Below are 21037 nucleotides of genomic sequence, written 5' to 3'. Positions count from 1 at the left end.
CAATTTCATTCAGAGTGATTTGCTTTTCCCCTCTATCTCAAAATCTGTCTCCACACTCAGTTACTAGAGGTGGCTATTGTGTATATTGGACATTGGCCGAGTAGTGTGTAGCAGTCAGTCCCTTCTGTCATTGACAGTGTTACCTTTGTATTATGTCCAGTGTAGTCTGTATTGCTCTGGCATGAGTGAGAGCGGCTCAGAGACTGCTTCCTAGTCTAACAAGCTCTTTTACTTTGCACCTGAACACCCTTTTGTAGGTCTGTCTTCACTGCAGTGTTAACCTGGGTGACTGGCACTCAGGTCTAAGCACCAAGGTTATCCCAGTTTGGGTGTAAGCAGCCACATTGCAAAGCCATATCTAAATTACTGTCTCCTTATTGGTGCTACACAAACCCATCTGAGGTGCTAGAACTTCTGGGATCATATCCCATGGTTCTTAGTGCTGCATTAAGCTGAGCAGCTCCGATTGTTTCCTAGTGAATTGTGGAATAACTTGTTTGTCATTCCGGGCACTGGGGGGAATCACTGGAGGACTATCAGCACTCAAGGGATGGAGTCTGAGTCCTCATTGGAAAGTGGATGGGTTACCAGTGCAGGTGTATGAAGCCCAGGGACTTCAGCATGTAACTCAGGACAGGCCAACTAGCCTGGGTGTAGAGCCAGCACCACACCGAGAGAGGGTTTTGTGTGTAGACAGCAGCTAGGGTAGGGGTAACACCCCAGTAAGAGTCTGAGTTAACATTGCAGTGAAGACAAGCACTAAAATTGTGATGGTTTCTACTGAAAATTTTATATGCTGGGGTTGAATATTCAAAATCTTCTGCACATTCACGATCAGCATTTTATGTATAGTCTATATAGTCATCAGTAGAGCCCTGTGAATTTCCTCTTATGTGGTATAATTTTTCATTTTATTTTAATTTTTGGAAACTTCTTGTTTTGTTTTATCCATTCTCCCCCCATGACCCTGGGGGCGGGGTTTGCAGAGTGAGCCCACCCTACCCTCACCCCACCTGTCACACGAGGCTGGGCCTAAATTCCTGCTCCTGGTGTTGCAGCCGGGTGTTTTGGGTTGCAGTGCCACTCACATTTGGCTCGGCTGCCTCTCCGTCATTATGTGTCAGAGGGGTGATAGGGCCAAATTTGAGTGAGTAGCATTTTATTTTGTTTGAATTGTTTTTCATTTTATTTGGTGTTACTTCGCATTTGTGAAATACAAAATCACATGGGGCTCTAATTTTCAGTATGATCCTGGAACCCTTCCTCATGCTTTCACTGAGTCTCGTAATCTGGTGCTGAGTAAATCTAAAATATGCTCTTACATTCTGCAGTTGTTTTAATGTAAACCCTGTAGGTACTTTGCCTCCTTATAATTTATCTTAAGAAACTGATCCTGTGTAGTATGTAGGTTGTTTGGTTTATCCTGAGTATTTGGTTTGACTACTGAAGTGTTAAGTCACACTGAACTATCTCAATCGAAAGTAAATACTTAGTTTCTGAAGTAAAATGGAGCTATCTAAGAAAGGTAAGAAGTAGCCATCCAAATCCCACAGCCTAATCACTGATTGAGGTCCCGTATTGAAGAATGAGAGCTCTGGCAACTCTAGAACAATACATTATTTTTGGGAAAACCACCCATGTGAGGTCTGTTGACCAATTTAGCCAAAGTGAGACTTCTTGACATTTATTCCTTCTTTAGGTAAAAGACCTTCTGTGCAATGTGATTTCATTCTGATTGTGTGTACTGGAACATTATCAGTTCACTCCGTATGAGATGTAAGGAGGAGATTTTTGAAGGCACAAAGGGCAGTGAGGTACCCAACTGCAAATTGGGCACCATTTGTGCCTTTGAAAATTCCCCCCTATAAATACAATATTAGTACAAGTAATTTTTTATTTTTTGTGGTGGTTTAGGTAATAGATAAGGAAGCCCATGTTCTGTCGCCCAGCCACAAATGAGGATCTTTCTCAAAAGATTCTGTAAAGCCCCACTGCATTTGAATGTATTAGGACAGTGAGTGAACTCAGAAAATAATCGTCCTTGCCTTTCCTCCTGCCTGGACACACATTTTTTCAAGAAAATTTTCCCTCTTTTGCTCTCAGTGGAGTAACAGCAGTAAGGCAGCCCACCCCTGTGGCTAGAGCACAGGTGGGCAAATTACAGAGGCCCACAGGACCCTCCTGCCTGGCCCCAGAGCTCCTGCCCTGGGAGGCTAGCCCCCGGCTCCCCCCCCACTGATCCCCCCACTACCCCCCCTGCAGCCTCAGCTCACTGTGCCACTGGCACAATGCTCTGGGTGGCGGGGCTGCGAGTTCCTGGGGCAGCACAGCTGCAAAGCTGCAGCCTGACCCAGTGCTATGAGCTGTGCTGTGGCTTGGCTGGCTCCAGCTGGGCAGCACGGCTGCCTGTCCTGGTGCTCTGGGCGGAGCGGCTGTAGCGCCACCAGCCACCAGTGCTCCAGGCAGTGTGGTAAGGGGGCAGGGAGTGGGGTGTGTGTGTGTGTGGATGGGGTCGGGGCAGTCAGAGGGTGGGGAATGGGGGTTGAATGGGGGCAGGGGTCTGGGGAGGCAGTCAGGAAGGAGAGGGGGAGTTGGATGGGGTGATAAGGGGCAGTCAGGGGCAGGGGTTCAGAGAAGGGGTGGTTGAAAGGAGCAGGGGTTCTGAGGGGGCAGTCAGGAATGAGAGGAGGGGTTAGATGGGGCGACTGGGGGCAGTCGGGGCGGAAGTTCCAGGGATGGTCAAGGAACAGAGAGCAGGGGGGTGGGGGTGGATGGCAGCAGGAGTCCTGGCAGGGGGTGAGAAGCAGGGGAGGTTGGACGGGGGTGGGGGCCGTGCCATGCCTGGCTGTTTGGGGAGGCACAGCCTCCTTTACCTGGCTCTCCATACAATTTCTGAAACCTGATGCAGCTCTCAGGCCAAAAAGTTTGCCTGCTCCTGGGCTAGAACCTTCATCTGAGAGAAGCTAGAGGGCACCTAAGAGTGATTCAGTTGTTCCACTGAGCTCACCTTATCTCTGTTTTATATTTAGCTCCACTCTGGCCAAGATGCACCATGCCCAGCCCCCAACCAGTCAGGTCATAGCGCCATTGTTACCAGAAACTAACAAGGATTGTTAAAAGAAATCATTTTACTACTACCACGTAGACTGGCTTCAAACTGGATCTGTCAATTTTGCATTTACACAATTAAATTTCAGAGGATTCAGATGGCAAACAGAAAAAGGAGCTTTTCTGAGTTTCATGTCCGTTGGCATATTTGGAGACCGCAGTTTCTATCTCTGACATCCATGTTTTCTGTAAGAGGAAAAATAATGCTTGATAAATCCTGAGCACCTAAAAAAGTTTTGATAACAGAATACCTGAACTTTAGAGTCTTGAATCTATAAAAATACATTGTACAGTGTTTGATGGAGCACCTTCTCAAAGCTTACATCTAGAAGAGAAGGTTGATTTATGTCCATAAATTGTCCCATAAACCTGGGATCCAGATTCTCCAATCTGGCTCGGGGCATATTACGCTGCATAAGCTGTGAAAAGTGGCCTTAAAACAACCAACATCTCTGTGGATAGGGAAACTCTCTGCCACCTCCTGCACCAGCCATCTTCTCACTCCCATCGTCGGAGGAGGAACATGGGTAAGACATGGAACTTCAAAACTCATGCTTCTTCATTGGAGTAAGGTTTGTTACAGACCTTATGCCAGAGTAGGCCCTCTGCTATCCGCATTTATTCCAAGGCCATTCGCTCAAGTATTCACACAGTAGAGAATCAGGCCTGGGTTTTGTTTAGTAACACAAATAACTTTTCTGTGATCCCAAAATAGGAACTTTTCACTATTGATCAGCCTATGTGCGCAAAGAGTGGAGCATAGGTTACAATATCAAGCAGAAAAAGGGCAGAACAAAATTGAACCACAATACAAGTTCAGTTCAACTACCATGCAGTCTCTAGCTTTCCTATAGAAAACATGATTGAGAAGCCATAGTGTAATATTCCTGCTGGGCTGGTAACTGCGCTATAGTGCAGAGATGACACTGGTCATATTTGTGGATGGCGTCTTCTTACGGGCAACAGACAGTCTTCCTTGTTAATACTGTTACTCTGTCTATCCTAGCACTTGTGTCAGTAAAACGTACGTCACTCGGGTGTGAAAAAAACGCCCCGGAGAGACCTAAGTTACACTGACTAAAGCGCTGGTGTGGACAATGCTGTATCGATGGGAGACGCTCTCCCGCCGATATAGCTGCTGCCACTTGTTGGGGTGATTTAATTGTGCCAATGGGAGAGCTCTCTCCTGCTGGCATAAAAGTAGCTACACTGGAGACCTTACAGCAACACAGCTGCACTGGTATAGCTGTGCCACTGTAAGGCCTGTAGTGTAGACATGGGCTTAGATCAATTAGTTGCCAGAGCAGCTGGTCACCAGATACTGCTGGTGTGCTTATGACATCCAATGAGCATAGACAGACATACTAAGATAGCACCAGGTTTTTTTGTTGGATCACAGAGGGTCGTTACAGGTAGCTACTGCTCCTCTCAGAGAGCTCTTCTATGTGGTGTCCAAGAAGGTTAGATATCATTTTCCTTCCTACAGGATATATGTCAGACCTCTAGAAGAAGTAACCCCTGTGGCCTTCAGTGCTACGAGTATACTGATGGCCCCCAGACCTACATTCTCTTATCATCAAAAGCAGATCACTTCCTTGTGTCGCAAAGCCTTGTGAGAGAAACACCTAGGTGAAAATCACCTGGCTAAAATTCAATCTGGGCAGCACAGAAGTGTTGCTGGTTGGGAAGGAGAGCAGTGCTCCGAAGATCCATAATGGAGAGCATTGGTGGGGCAGATAGTGTGAGTCTCAGGGACCTAATGGACTCATCACTGCTCCACGACACCAAATGAAAAGTATTACTCAGAAATGTCTCTTCCCACCTGAATGGTCAGGAGGCTAATAGCTGAGCTCCTGTGTCCTATCTGATACAGATCTAACCAAGACTGTCTACGTCATCATCTCCAGAATTAGATAGTGTAGCACTGTATTCAAGTAAGACATTAGCGGCAAAAAAAACAAAACAAAACCCAGGGATAGCTCAGTGGTTTGAGCATTGGCCTGCTAAACCCAGGGTTATGAGTTCAATCCTTGAAGGGGCTACTTAGGGATTTGGGGCAAAATCAGTACTTAGTTCTCCTAGTGAAGGCAGGGGGCTGGACTCCATGACCTTTTGGGGTCCCTTCTATGAGTGAGATAGGTATATCTCCATATATTATTATTATTATTCTTCAATCCAACCAGTGTTTGACATAAGCAATTCAAATGTGTGACTAGAAGCCATGTTTTATTGCATACTACACCATGATTGATAGGTTCTATCATTTAAAAACATTTAAATCTGTTTTAAGGATGTTTTCTCACTGGATGAATTAAATAAACCTGTTTTAAAAATAGAAAGATAGAAAAACAACTGCAGTCATGTGCAACTCTAAGGAACCCGCATGTAAGTCATGAACAATATTTGAATACTGGATCTTTTCTATTTCTAGCACAGACACCTCTCTGACTTTTGATCTAAGGGAGTAACAGTTATCTATCTGTGGAGCAGCCAGAGTAGGGGAGGAGAGTGACAGACATACTTTGAAGTGGGTGATTGTGACAGGGGACACTCATCTCTCATGAGCGCCTCCTGTCAGGTGCGAACCTGCACACTCTCTCTGTGCTCCCAGAGCCCCCTGACAACTGTTAACCTTGTTAGGTGGGTCTTCAATGGCCCAGCCCTCTGGCCAAGTCACACACAATCAATACATGAACAAACAAATAAACTCGGGGGTGAAAAAATAAGTCCAATAGGGCCTATCATTGAGCCCTGGTTGGTACTTGCAGCCCTGTCACTGGGCTCAGTTCTCAGCCCTTCTGGGCTAGCTTTAGGCCCATCCCTGCCCTGGTATGGAGCAGTGCCCGCAGGGCTGTCTCCCTGGAGACTTTGCCTTATCAGTTCTTCTCGACCCAGCTTTCCATCCAGGTTACTCCTTCAAGGTCAGTCCCCTTCCATGGGTAACAGAATTCAACAAAGGGTTGGTGCTCTATAGAGTCGTCAGCCATGTCCTTGAGCCGTTAAAATTCCAGCTTTGTGCTTGGGCTTCTACATGGAACTTGTCCCCTTCTCGGGCCTTTGGCCACTCTGCCAATGGGGGTTGGGACCTGGCCCACCCACTACTCTAGGCCACAACCCAGGGACCCAACAAATAGCAACCACATGCTGCTTCCTTTAATTTTGTTGCTGCTGCCATTCCTTGAGTTATTTCCCATGTAACCCCTTCCTCTTCACCCTTACCTCAGGGCTGAAGTTCTCAACTCTCTTCCTTCCTCATGGAATGCCAATGCCACCAGAACCTGTCTTCTGATTCTCACTTGAGCACCAGCAAGCGACACCTTCCTTACACCTCTGGTCCTGCCAGAAACTGACCTGCTGAACTCTGCAGCTCCTTTTAACTGTGCCTGCTTCATTCTGATTGGCCGCTTCCCTGCAGTCTCTCTAGGCAGACCTGGAGGACCCACCTTCACTGCTCCTTTTCCACAAGTAGAGTGTGGCGGGGCCACAAAGTGTGCAACAGAGGGCCTGGTACACTGTGTCACAGTGATACAGCTGTGTGGTACGCAGTAGTGAAATGTTGGGTTCGGGATTGTTGGGCTCAATTCCTGGCTCTAGGAGGAAGGGTGTGATCTCATGGTATGGGTCAGAAAAGCCAACCAAATAGACTGGGCAGAGCCTCTCTGATGGGCTGCACAGCTGTGCAAATGAGACTTAGGTCTGCCATATTAGAGACTTGGATTCTACTCCTAGCTCTGGCAAAGTGACTTTGTGCAATTTTTCAATTAACTTATCTATCATGCTCTCATATGTCTGTTGAATGTTGTCTGACTGCGCTATGCAGGGGTACAGGGAGCCTGATTTAGCTGTAATATGGAACATCCCACAAAATCCAGTAAATCTAAGAGCTGTCCTCAGCTGCTTCAGGATGCAGTAGCCTTTTCTGAATAGGACAGGTCAATGAGACCATATCATTGATGCTCCATGCAATGTACTGGCTCTCTTTGAAATGCGCCATCTATTTCAAGATCCTGATCTACAAAGTTGTCAGAGGATCGCAGACAGTGTTTTCATTCTTAGACCCACAACACCAGCTGTAAACATCAAGGTCCCTTCGCTGAACTAATCGAAAATTGTGTTGATTGTGAAGTGCATAAATGAGGCCAGCTCGTTTCATGTAGGCCCCCAAAATACTGTCCAATGCGATATACCTTTTTACAATAATGTGGAACTAAAAGACAATGTGTTGTTGCATTATTATTAACCTATAACGCAGATGCTGTTTAATATCAGGATTATAGTGCTCAGTCGTATGTTGCAGGACTTGGAGAAGATGGAAGTAAACTGGAACACTGCCAATGTTGGAGGGCTAAGTAATGTAGCAAGATTGTAACTCCTTTCAGAACCTATTTTGGACGTGATCCAGTGACTTAGAAGTAGAAAGGGTATATTTATTGCCTTGCCCTGGGGCACTTTGTCTACCATGTTCTGTATTTTTAAGAATTAGTGTTATTTGAAAGTCTCATTTTGTTCTTCCAGGTGCTAATGAATGAAATACAACTTATAGAACCAATCTGTTATGTTCCATGAAATGCCTAGCCCACATTTAGATGCTGCAAATAAATAATAAAACGTAACAATCTATTACTCAGAATGGTGTGCAGATGAAGGGGAATTTACATATTCTTGGAATCAAACTCACTTTCGTGGAGACAGATACGTTTTCATACCATACCCACTGGTATGAAATTACAATAGTTTTATAAATGTATATAACAGTATATATGCAAAAAATACAATACACATTTTCAAAGTGTGGTGTGGGATAATTAAACTGACAAGATCAAAGTTTTATGGTCTTAACATTATTACATAAAAATTGTTTTAGTTTTGGGGAATGGCTCAGTTTCTTGATTCCTGTTACGCAGGAATTGAACTTTAATAAGTCAGAATTTGGAAAGCTAGTATGTGACCTGCTGGAGGTCCTCACTTAAAATCAGTACCTGGGTACTGTAATTACAAACTCTATAACAGTGGAAGATTTGTTTTAGGGAAGAGAGTACCTCAGGTCATATTTCTGTCAGATATAGTTGCTTAAGTAAAATTCTCTTTAGGAGAGATCTTTCCTTCGATAAAAATAATTTTAAAAAGGTCTCATCAAATGCAGGACTTACTTTGAGCGTCTCTGTTTGTGCTTGTAGTAAGAAGACTCCGATACACTGTTGATATCTATTTTCATGTTGTATTACAAAAGCATTTCGCAGCCCAAGGACTATAAAACAAAACAAAGCAAATGAAAGAACACACACAAGGTAAGCCATTTTATCAAAATCCTATCAGATTGATTCACTATATATCAATCATATCTTTGTTTCTCCTTGGAAAATCAACTTTTCTGATTACTTATTAGGGAAACACATGCTGGCACTTTGAATTTTATGTTATGAAAAAAATAGCCTCAAATTATTTCAAAAAGTTGGTTCTGCAATTAGCTGCTTTTGAGTCTTGTTCGGGGGGAAATGGTCTAAAGAGATATGCTATGTGCTGTATTGGAGATTCTGTGCTGAGCCCAAGAGACAAAGCAAAGAACTTGCAGCCCGGGGAAAGGGATGGGTCCATGGTGGCTTTAAACCACCTGTGCACCACCCTGATACTGGGATGCTCCTGTGGCTGGAGAGGTCCCAGGTGTAATTTAAACAGCCTGTGTGAGTTGTGGCTGCCTTATAGACTCCTTACTTAGGCCTAGTGGCACATAAGGCAACCCATTTTCCCCACTGTTGTCTGTCCAGAGCAAGATGTTTGACTCCATCAGATGTTGCCATAATGGAGACAACTTCCTTTTTGATCATCCTGCGATAGGTCATTCTTTGTCCTGCATGGCTTCTCTTCCCTCCAGTGGAAGCAAACCTAAGATGCAACTTGTCTTTCTGCCATGCAGTAGCCTGATGACCTGGCTGAACCACCGTAACCATCTCTGTCTGATTATTCAGTCCCTAGTGTGCTGGCGAAGTTTCTTCTTAAAAAGCACTACTGAAATTCATTCAGCTTTCTCTTGTACCCTTCCACCATCTGCCACGTTTCCAGGGTGTAAAATTGTGTGGAACATCAATAGCATTATACAATCTCATTTTAGTGTGTAGATGTATCTTCTTACTCTTCCAGATATTTGACAAATTGGAATATAGTTTTTCCTAATCTCTCATCTAAATCTCCCTGACTTCAATTTAAGACCATTATTTCTTGTCCTGTCCTCAGTGGTTAAGGAGAACAATTTATCATTCTGCTCTTTACAACAACCTGAATGTCAGAGCCCTGTGAAAGTAAGAGGGGTGGGGATAGGAGTCCCGGTGTCCTGGTCAGGAAGCTGCACAACCCCCTCCTCCGATCCCCCCCATGGTCCTCTCTAGACTGGCTTAACCTGTTCTTCCCCACTGTTCAAAGAACAGAGCTAAATAGGCTTCATTAGGAGCCTCTCTTGTTACTTTAATTCCTCAATCAGAGCTGAAACCAGTTGTGGTAGGACTGTGTTTCTGCCCTGCCTGCTGAAAGCTAAAATCACAGAGAGCTGAAATCACTTGAGATGGGGCAGTATTTCTGCCCAGCCTGTAAAAGAGCTGAAAATCACTGAGAGATTGATGTGCAGATGTCACAGCAGAGGCAGAAGGTGACTGACAGTTAGCTGGCGAATGAGCAACCAGCAGCTTGGTGGCAAAGAGCTGTGATGAGCAGCTAGCAGGACGGCGGCAGAGAGGCGCAGTGAGCAGCCAGCTGGGTGGCTGGTGGAAGGGCGCGACGAGAGCAGTGAGCAGGTGGCCGGTGAGTGGCACTGAGTAAGATGCACCTCTGAACTCTGGGTCTGCACTGACCAAGGACAGCAACTGTGAATGTGGTGGAGAGATGGGTTGGACATGTGAAAGGGACTTTTGGGTTGTTGGACTTAAGATCCTGAGCGGAAAAGAACAGGAGTACTTGTGGCACCTTAGAGACTAACAAATTTATTTCAGCATGAGCTTTCATGAGCTACAGCTCACTTCTTCGGATGCATAGAAAGGACACTGCCCAACTTATTTGGTGGGTGGGTCTTTTACTCATGGTTTATGTTTATGGACCCTGTTTGCGGTGTTTTCCCAAATTAACTCCGAGTTAATTCCCTCCTCTTATTAAAATTTTCTTTTCTACACTTGGACTCTGTGCTTGCGAGTGGGGAAGTATTGCCTCAGGGATGGTGTGTAATTTTCCCAGGTTAGTGGGTGGAGACTCAAGCCTGTTATGTTTTGTATTGATGGATAGGAACCCCTAGATATTGAACCTGGCCCTGGTTGCTGCTGGCTCCACCTGGTAGAAGGGTTACACATGTTTGCTGAAATTCCACAGAGTTTCATGATCTTCTAGAAAGATTCTTTATCAAAGAGTTTTATAAATTCAATTAAATTGAAAACAATCTTCTGCTGGTATTCTAAGCCTTTCTCAATAAGTTTTGGGAATGCGGAAACCTGGTCTGAACACCACCCAGTGGGTTGAAATCCATGATATTCTTCCTGAGTACTTCGGCAATGGCAGTTTTCATCCTATTCAAACTGACGATGCCAAGCGCTTTTCCAGGTACAGATAGGAGTGTCACCCCTCTCCAATGAACACAAGTAAGCTGGTGCCCCTCTTTAGGGATCATGCAGATAACACCTATTAGGTTTCAGCACTGCCTGGAATCTCCACAGCACTCCATATTGTGATCTGGCCCCCAACATGCTCCTGACATTAAGGCTTATGATAGGGTCCTCTGAAAGATAGTCTTGTGATTGTCTTCTGCAGTGCCTGCTCTGGGCAAATCTTCCTCTAATCAGTTAATGGGGCTTTGAGAGACCCTTTATGCTACCCTGGCCCTCTGACCTGGCATAAAGGGGCCGAGAGGGGTGAAGAGCTTTCATACGTTTCCTTAAGATTTTCCATCAAAACAGAGTGGAATCAATTATAATTGAAGTAAGAAAGTAACTAGACCTTTTAAAAAGGAAAAGCAAAATGGAATGGTTTTAAAGGTTGGTGTTCCAAGCAATGTCACTGTGCAGTAAATAAGGGTTTGTCTACACAGCATTTTGGAGTGAGCCTCCCAGCCCAAGTCAGCAGACTTGGATTAGTGGGACTCACTCTAAAACTAGCTATGTAGACGTTGTTTGGAAGTTGCAGCTTGAGCTGGAGCTTAGGCTATGAAGCCCACTGCCTTCCAAAGGTTCAGCACCCAAGCCTCAACTTCAAAATGCTGACTACACAGCTATTTTTAGCATATTCATGTGAGTCTATCGACTGGCCTGGGAGGCTTACTCCAAAATATAGTAGATGTATCCTTAAGTGCTCTCAGGTGCCATAACTCTTTGTCAGATGCTATATTCTTTTTCACATATGAAATTCACAGGGCTCTTGAGATCATAGACATCTTTGAAATGGATTGGATGGGACCTCGGTAGATCATCTAGTCCAGTCACCTACACTGAGGCAGGACTAAGTATCATCTAGACCATCCCTGTCAGCTGTTTGTCTAACTTGTTCTTAAAAACCTCCGAAGACAGAGATTCCATAACCTCCCAAGGTAACTTGTTCCAGTGCTTAACCACTTTTAGAGTTAGGAAGTTTTTCCTAATCTCTAATCTAAATCTCCCTGACTTCAATTTAAGACCATCACTTCTTGTCCTGTCCTCAGTGGTTAAGGAGAACAATTTATCACCCTGCTCTTTACAACAACCTTTTATGTACTGCTATCATGTTTTCTCTCAGTCTTCTTTTCTCCAGACTAAACAAACCAACTTTTTTTAAACTTCCCTCATAGGTCACGTTTTCTAGACCTTTAATCATTTTTGTTGCTCTCCTCTGGACTTTCTCCAGTTTGTCCACATCTGTCTGGAAATATGGTGCCCAGAACAGGATACAGTACTGCAGCTTAAAGGCCTTATCAGTGCTGAATAGAGTGTCTTGCTTACAACAGTCCTGCAAATATGTTCCAGAATGGTGTTCACTTTTTTTTTTTTTTTGGCAACAGTATTACATTGTTGACTCTTATTTTGTGTGTGATCCACTATAATCTCCAGATCCTTTTCTGCAGTACCTCTTCCTAGGCAGTCATTTTCCATTTTCTGTGTGTGCAACTGATTATTCCTTCCGAAGTGAAGTTCTCTCCATTTGTCCTTATTGAATTTCATCCTATTTAATTCAGACCATTTCTCCACATTGTCAAGATCATTTTTAATTCTAATATGGTCCTCCAAATTGCTGCAACGCCTCCAAGCTTGGTATCATCTTCAAACTTTATGAATATATTCTCTATGCCATTATCTAAATAATTTATAAGATATTGAAGGGAACTGGGGCCAGGACAGATCCCTGTGGGATCCCACTGAATATATCCTTCCAGCTTGACTATTCTTTCTGCTCATACAGACTAACACAGCTACCACTCTGAACCCTACTCTCTGAGTATGGATCTCCAGCTAGTTATTGGAAAGTTTACTTGTTAAATTATTGCTATGAAATAATGTTGGTGTAGCATGTCCATCCCCGCTAAAGTCAATTTCTCCTGAGGGGAAAACACAAGGCAAGAGTGTTATGAGAAAGAGAGAGCATGCAGCACTTTTCCTAGCTGCTCCTTCAGATGGGGCCTATTGTTCATGGTCATTGATTTATTGCTGTTATGTAATAAATTTCTTGCAGACATTAGTTCACACAGATGCAGCACTGCCTCTAATGCTGAAGGTTGATTTCAATTCCAAAATGGGCCTGCAATTGCCCCTAATTCAGTAGAACTCTTGGGCATGGGTTTATCTATAAGCGTGTCTCTAATCTCATCTCTGTTCAGCAAAACGTGCTGAATCATCTTGGATTTCAATGCAGAACACAGCTGTGCTTGGTTTTGTTCCTGTTTTCAATGGTGTATACACCAGACATTTCTCTGCCTAAATGGCCCACACTGCACAATTTCCTCTGATTTCAGTGAAGCCAGGATTTCATCCCAAGTACTTAGGTCTGAGAAGTTGTTATGGGGACTTTCCCTTGCATTTCGGGCTGCAGTTTCCCTGTTACACTTTTTCTCCGTCTTGGGGTATGTGCTGGAGTAGCATTGAGCCTTGGAGTAGGGCCAATTCTGATTTCATTATTTATTTATTTTTATTCCCTGCTTCCATTAATGCAAGTGAGATCAGAACCTGACCCATTTATTTTATATTTAGTACTTCTGAGAGGACAGAGCAAAATTCATTTCTGAGAGTGGGGGGTGGGATCACCTCCCTGAAAATGATGCCCCTCGTCTGAGGTTAGCTTTTAAAAGCATATATCCCAGAGGGCAATGCAGAGTTCAGGCTGCCAAGACATGCCTGTCATCTCTAAATCTGCTGTATTTGAGGTACCTTTTTGATAACCATTTAGCTCACACCATTTGCTTTGGAGCTGTGTGCGTTTATGTACTATTTGCTCTTATAAAATGCCTCTCATCAAAGTGCCAATCAGACCACAAAACACTCCTGGGAGATACCAGCAAGCAAGTATATAATCCTCATTCTGCAGCTGGGGAAAGTGAGATGCAGAGTGGTTAAACTACTGGCCCGAATCGTTAAGTACAGCAAATCCATAGCAGCATTGGGGATATAACTCAGAACTCTTGACCCTTACTTCTGAGATCTATAGGGAATGCAGCTATTCCGTTTTAAAGATGCAATTTTTGGAACTACTATAAGAAACTCTCTAACATCAATGGCAGAATCTACACTTCACAGCAGTAAAGATTAGTAATCTTTACTGGAGCAGCATGTCTGTGTCTGTAAGGAATGATCCTTCCAGTTTACAGGCATAGGATTCTCAATAGTGAGAGATCATAAGGAATTGCAAAATTTACATTCCGAGCAGAGATGTTAAAAGGCATGTTGCTCCTTATGTACCTTCAAAGACAGATTTCCACTATTACTCTTATATCTCCAGTATGCTATAGAGCAGGGGTCGGCAACCTTTCAGAAGTGCTGCGCTGAGTCTTCATTTATTCACTCTAATTTAAGGTTTCGCGTGCAAGTAATACATTTTAACGTTTTTAGAAGGTCTCTTTCTATAAGTCTATAATATATAACTAAACTATTGTTGTATGTAAAGTAAATAAGGTTTCTAAAATGTTTAAGAATTTTCATTTAAAATTAAATTAAAATGCAGAACCCCCCGGACCCGTGGTCAGGACCTGGGCAGTGTGAGTGCCGCTGAAAATCAGCTTGCATGCTGCCTTCGGCACACATGCCATAGGTTGCCTACCCCTGCTATAGAGTATGGCTTTGCCTTTAGGACAGGCTTCCTAGCATTATGAGGGTAAGACTTCTCGTCATTGGACTGATATATGGCAGGCTTGAGGCTAGAATTAGAGTGTGTAATTTACAGCTCTTGTCTGCTGATAGAATTCTGCTCTGACGGGTACTTCCTTACTGTTGCAATGGACTATTTCTGCAGTCAGCTGGATTTCTTTCCAGGATTGGACCTGCCTTCAGTAATACGACAGATGTGCTGTATTTATCAGATTGAAAATCAAGCCTCCATCTATGATTAATTTGACCACTGCAGGTCAGCATAGCCCAATAAAAATACGGCTCTGAGAGCATTTCTCGAAATACTAAACACTTAGAAGTTACCAGTAATGAACTCTATCCTGCAGGCTGCACATAAATTTCCATCACTTCCATTCCGTTTTCACAAGCTCACAACTTTCTAGGACATTTATCTTTTGGGCTGAAAATTTCCATTCTCTGTTCATTGTTTAAAAAGAAAAACCCTGCTAATGGATCAGGGTCAGATCATGGATGGCTGCAGTGTGAACTGTCAGCTCTTTGGGGCATGGGCAGCTTTTTCTGTGTGTGCACAGCAGCTAACACAATGGGGCCCTGGACTAGGACTGTGGTCCTTGGCACTATTGCAATACAAATAAAAGCTGCTCTGGACACAATCTGTAATAAGGCTTGAGGGTAGGAGAAAAGGTGGATTGAAAATTGCTTCTGGACTAGGCTCAGGGTTTTAGCAGAATTCGTTAAATCCCCATTAAATATTCTTCCATGCAGCATGAGAGGCACAGCGTCTGCTCCTCTTGGATCACTGCGGAGACAGCTTTAATGGGAGTGATTGTAAATATCTCATTAAAACGTGCAGCCAAATTGTCCCAATGAGCTCCCATAACATTGTAGATGAGTAAACTGAGGGGAAATGTTAGTCCTGCTACTTTTAGGTGTGATAGCAATATTTTGTATGTTCTTTTTAAAAAAGACCCTGCTCTCAGACCCTGCCCCCTATGTCTCTTTTTTCTGTTGCAGTGGTACAACTCTCACAATGTAATCAGCTGTGCTGCTGCTGTTCATTCAGCCTTGCAGAAACTCTTCTCTAGCAGCTGGGAACTCCCCTACTGCATCCACTTCAGTGGGGCATAGACATCAAAATCTAAGTGGGGAACCACTTAATAACCTTATTAGGCACAGAAAGTATTTTCTCAGATCATTAGGAAATTATATAAAAATGCCTATGCTAATGGTAGTGCTGAGCACAGGCCATTCCTTAATGCCAGAAGGAATCCGCTGACGTTATAAATGTATTGCACTCTAACACCAGCACTAGCCAGTTATTTATCCCACTGCCAGACCCTGAGGGAGTCTCGAGGGTGGGCTCTGTCACATCATCTCCCAGATCACAGGCAGTGGAATCACCCACTGCTGCAAAGTTCCCAAATGGATCCTCACAGGCTTCAGTCCCCACAACTGGCTTTTAGAAGATATTTGATGGGGTAGTGTAACAATGACAGACCCCAGTCATCGACAGGTGGGATCGAACCTGGGACCTCAGGAGTTAAATACATGAGCCTCTACTGCATGAGCTAAAAGCCATCTGACCCTTAGCTAAGGCTATAGAGCAGACTCATTAATCTCTAAGTGGTCTTGGTGCCACTAGAGGGGACAGAGCTTCACCCCCAGGAGGTCTGTGAGTTACAGTAGCTCATATCTTCTTCTATCTAGTTGTCCTTGCACTAGTCCCAGAGTTCCTACTGCTGAGTTTGGTGTAATGCCAGCCCATATGGCTACCACTGGAAAAAGCCCATGAAAAAATTGCTCACAAATCCCATAAACTACGAGGTCTGAATAGGGACTTTAAAGTCACTTTCGATAGTCCTGCCCTGGGAATTGCAATTGATTCTTAATGTGGACAGATTGACAATACTTGGGTGCACAATGGTACACAAGGCAGATGTTTTGCAGAACACTATGAAAGGGTGTAGGGGTTTTTATGTATGTATTTAATTAGAGGCTTTGAATGTAAAGCTCCATGAGCTACCATGGATTGTCCAGGATTGGCGCAGTGCAAGTCCTCCTGACCCTGAAAGAAGATTTTCTTTCTTCCCCCAACTCAAGATCCTCCCAGGCCATGTTTAACTGTTGACCTGGGAGTCAGCCACTTGTGGGAAGAAACTTACTAATACTCACATTAATAACTGATTTTTGTATCTAAGTCAGAATATTAACTACAAAGTCCTGCTAATAAATTACAAGAATGAAATTCAGTATGGTTATAGAATCATAGAATAGAATCAGAGACTGTCAGGGTTGGAAGGGACCGCAGGAGGTCATCTAGTCCAATCCCCTGCTCAAAGCAGGACCAATCCCCAACTAAATCATCCAGTCGTGTTAGTCCCAGGTTATTAGAAAGAAAAGGTGGGTGAGGTAATATCTTTTATTGGACCAACTTCTGTTGGTGAGAGAGACAAGTTTTGAGCTTACATAGAACACTCCTTCAGATCTGGGAAATCTGTGCCACCTTGCTTTTAGCTGTGATGCTGGGACCCAGACCTGAAGACAAGCTCAGTGTAGCTCGAAAGCTTGTCTCTCTCATCAACAAAAGTTGGTTCAATAAAAGATATTCCCTCACCCACCTTGTCTCTCTAAGAATGAAATTCTTCATTTAAACTGAGCCCCCAGGATGAAATTATGCTGTAACACCAACCCTGGAGACAGAGTGATTCAGTTCTAAGCCTTGGTGCCTTTTACAAGAAATTAGGCTGCCTACCTGTGTTCACGGGGAGGAGCTCTCTACTGCCTGTGCCTCTCCTCCTGTTTGATGCTGTGACTTTGCACTAATATGAACTCATAACAAATTTAGCTTGTGAAGGAACCTTTATGCTTAAGGTCTTCTGCTCAGATCAGAAGCCACTACATCTGTCATGTGATAGCATTATCCTCATTATTGTTATTTATTATTGTTACGTACCAGTGATGTGTCCAGCCTTTGTACCAGACACAAAAATGAAGGCAGTCCCTTCCCTGGGGGGGTTTCACTCTAAAACACAGACTCAGAGGAGACAGGATGCACTAAGAGACCAGAGAGGGAGTTATGTTACAGTTTAATGAGTTATTCTGAATGACTATTTTCTGCAGTGTGACATGGTGATAGAGAGGTGTTCTGGGATTATTAGGGTTTGTGGACATTGTGGTCTTTAGGAAGGACCTGAATGGGAAGGAAGTGGAGACCCGGTGTCCCGGGATATAGAGGTGTCCCATGCACAGTGGGCAGCATGGAATATGGCACAGAGACAAGAATGGCAGAAGTCAACAAGTGAGGCATTAAGGCTATGTTAATTGATGGACTTCAGGGGGGATGTAGGCAGGGGGAAGAGAGACATATGGCTCAACACTTTGATGACGTGGTTCCAGATCTGCTGCAACTTTTACGTGTGATCTGGTGGAGCACTAGCTGTACAGATAAAGTACTGTACACTGGCAAACATTTCATTACATTGCAATAGTCCAGCTCATTGGATTTCTCATAATTACATTCCCAAGCAGTTCTTGAGCAACAAGAATCTGTGTATGACCAGACTAGCACATCCAAGATCAGAGAGGCAGATGTTGCCCTTAACTTCACCTACTGGCTGCAGTGCAAGTCACGGGCCATTTGTTAGCTGGATTTAGGCTGTGTTGGTAGGGAGATGCATCTAGACGCACACACAGAGACAAACAGTGTCTGCAGCAGGTTTAAGAAGCCACTGTTTTTTTAATTCTGATGCTAGTGCTTTTATCTCCTCGTTAGTTGTGTTTGTTCTCTTTGCTGCCTGGCTGGGCAGTGGTGCGGAATGCCGATGAGTTGAGATGGATGAACTTCCAGGCTAGCATAAATTCTGTGGGTTTCAGGTTTGTTTTTAATATCTGTGGATTTGAGGGGCTAGATTGCTCTGTGGACAAGCAGTAGGATTTTGACAGTTAACTTAACTTGTATGGCCCTGTGTTATTTCAGTCACGCAGCATTGGGCTCTAAGAGGCTCTAAACAGAAGCAAGTATTAAAGGTGGTAGACTCCCCTCCCAAAACTCTAGAGTCACTTTATAGGGCTCCATAGCCCTGGGAGAAAGTGGTCACTCTCTGTAGGATTCTCCTTCTCTCCAAAGCCATGGGGAAAAGCAGCACAAATTACAATAGCTAGGCTCCAGTGACTTGCATGGCTTCCACTGTCATCCTTGAAACTCTCCCCACTCCCTACTCCCTACTCCCATGATTCAGGAGGCAAGTGGCTCTCATGGGAACTCTCTGGTGGCAGGCCTCCCTTAGGAGCCATTCGATGCTGGGGCAGGAGAGAGGTGAGTGGGTGGGTGCATGTGGTGCAAAGGCCAGGGGCTCTATATATACACTGTACATAGAAAGCTGCCTTACAAAACATACAAAACACATTAAATGTACCTGTCACATGGAATGGATCAATATTTTTGAGTGTCAGTCTGTCTAGTGGAATGGGCTGGTCCAGGACTGTACAAGAACCACCATCTTTTATCAAAGACTGCAGCTCAGGAGAAAAGGAAGGACATACAGGTATTAAACCACCGTCTGAGCCCCCGTATTTCTGAAAATGGGAAGGGAAAGCACTTGATTATATAGTCACCACACTCCTCTGTATGTTTTCAAACTCTAGCCAATAAATATCTCTCACAACTTGTTTTCCCCACAGAATGTGCTTAGAGGCCTCATCTATATACTCAAGTATGAGGGGATATCCATGTTAATCTGTATCCACAAAAACAACAAGGAGTCCAGTGGCACCTTAAAGACTAACAGATTTATTTTGGACTTTCACTCCATGCATCTGAAGAAGTGAGGTTTTTTACCTGCAAAAGCATATGCCCAAATAAATCTTTTAGTCTTTAAGGTGCCACTGGACTCCTTGTTGTTCATGTATATACTAAGCCTCAAAATAAAACATTTTTCTGTTATCTGAACAACCTTCAAAGTATGCAACTAACCTGCATATTAAAAATCAAAGCCATGCCCAAGAGCACAAAACAAACCATACTAGTGTTTTTTTTTTTCAAATGCCTTGTTTAACACGGGTTACTGTTCACTTCACACTTGTGGGTTTATCGCTGCTAGAAAATACGCCAAGTGTAGAACCCTGTGCAGTCCATATCGGTGGCTCGGTACTGACACCTGTAATGAGGGATTTGCAAAGGGCCACACATGTGATGCAGTGCCTCTGAAACATGATTCATGTGGCAAACTCTCCTACGGAGGCCTGCATGTGTGGTTCAGAGCAGTGGTTCTCACTCTTTCCAGACTACTGTACCTCTTTCGGGGGTCTGATTTGTCTTGCGTAGCCCAAATTTCACCTCACTTAAAAACTATGTGCTTACAAAATCAGACATAAAAACATCACAGCACACTATTTCTGAACAATTGCTTTCTCATTTTGTTTGTGTGAAGTTTTAGTTTGTACTGACTTTGCTAGTGCTTTTTATGTAGCCCGTAGTAAAACTAGGCAAATATCTAGAAGAGTTGATGTATCCCCTGGAAGACTGCTGTGTCCCCCTAGGGGACACGTACCCCTGTTGAGAACCACATGACAGGGAATGTGACTGTCATGGTGTTGCTGACATAGACTCTAACCTGTGCCCTTTCAAAACCTATAAAACGTGATAACTGCTGTCTGTTTAAAACCACTTCTAATTCAGACAGTGTCTCCTGCAATCATCTATTGCATTACAGCATGTCACCTTTGCTAAACAATTACATGAGCTTCATAAATTTAACTGACTTTGTACTCAAAGACACTGGAGCCTCAGATGCCAAATGGCTGTTCAGTGGTGAATAAATAATAATACCTAGCTTTTATATAGTGCGTTTCATCAGCAGATCTCAAAGTGCCTTACAAAGGAGGTATCCTTGTTCCCATTTTATGCCTTGCAAGGAGAATGGCAGAGATAGAACCCAGAGCTTCTGAGTACGTTGCTATTCTTTCCACAAGGCTAACATTTTCACTGTTTCTCTCTCCTTTTCCCCATTAGCTCCCAAAGGTTCTGATTTCTTTACACAAAAGGCTGCAAGTTTATAGGATTGATATGTACCATTAAAGTGCCCAGCACACTTCAGAAGATGTTGTTGGCTTTAGAGATCCAGTATGTTAGGTATGAGAACTGGGGGAACGATAAAGGAATTAAACAAATGTCCAATAATACATACCTTGGATACCATATCAGTCCTATAATATCACATCTTTATAAGCAGCAAAGAATCCTGTGGCATCTTACAGACTAACAGATGTTTTGGAGCATGAGCTTTCGTGGGTGAATACCCACTTCGTCGGATGTATATAGTGGAAATTTCCAGGGGCAGGTATATATATGCAAGCAAGAAGCAAACTAGAGATAATGAGATTAGTTCAATCAGGGAGGATGAGGCCCTGTTCTAGCAGTTGAGGTGTGAAAACCAAGAGAGGAGAAACTGGTTTTGTTGTTGGCAAGCCATTCACAGTCTTTGTTTAATCCTGAGCTGATGGTGTCAAATTTGCAGATGAACTGAAGCTCAGCAGTTTCTCTTTGAAGTCTGGTCCTGAAGTTTTTTTGCTGCAGTATGGCCACCTTAAGATCTGCTATTGTGTGGCCAAGGAGGTTGAAGTGTTCTCCTACAGGTTTTTGTATATTGCCA

At 43.7% G+C, this 21037-nt stretch overlaps 1 protein-coding gene across 2 annotated transcripts in view; it reads right to left on the bottom strand.

The window, feature by feature from the left end:
* Positions 1-2862: 2862 nt before the first annotated feature.
* The window catches only part of PLEKHG7 (pleckstrin homology and RhoGEF domain containing G7), a 47897-nt gene continuing 29722 nt past the window's right edge, over positions 2863-21037 (bottom strand). For both annotated transcript variants that reach the window (XM_032765088.2, XM_032765106.2), the window contains 3 exons: positions 18803-18962; positions 8259-8356; positions 2863-3294 (listed from right to left, as the gene is read on the bottom strand). In XM_032765088.2, the coding sequence (XP_032620979.2) occupies positions 3187-3294; positions 8259-8356; positions 18803-18962 (366 nt within the window). In that variant the 3' untranslated portion in view covers positions 2863-3186. The remainder of the gene's footprint in view (positions 3295-8258; positions 8357-18802; positions 18963-21037) is intronic.

The sequence above is a fragment of the Chelonoidis abingdonii genome, chromosome 1 (genome assembly GCF_003597395.2).
Source record: "Chelonoidis abingdonii isolate Lonesome George chromosome 1, CheloAbing_2.0, whole genome shotgun sequence".
In the NCBI taxonomy this organism is placed as follows: domain Eukaryota; kingdom Metazoa; phylum Chordata; order Testudines; family Testudinidae; genus Chelonoidis; species Chelonoidis abingdonii.
This window is presented reverse-complemented; position numbering and strand designations above follow the sequence as displayed.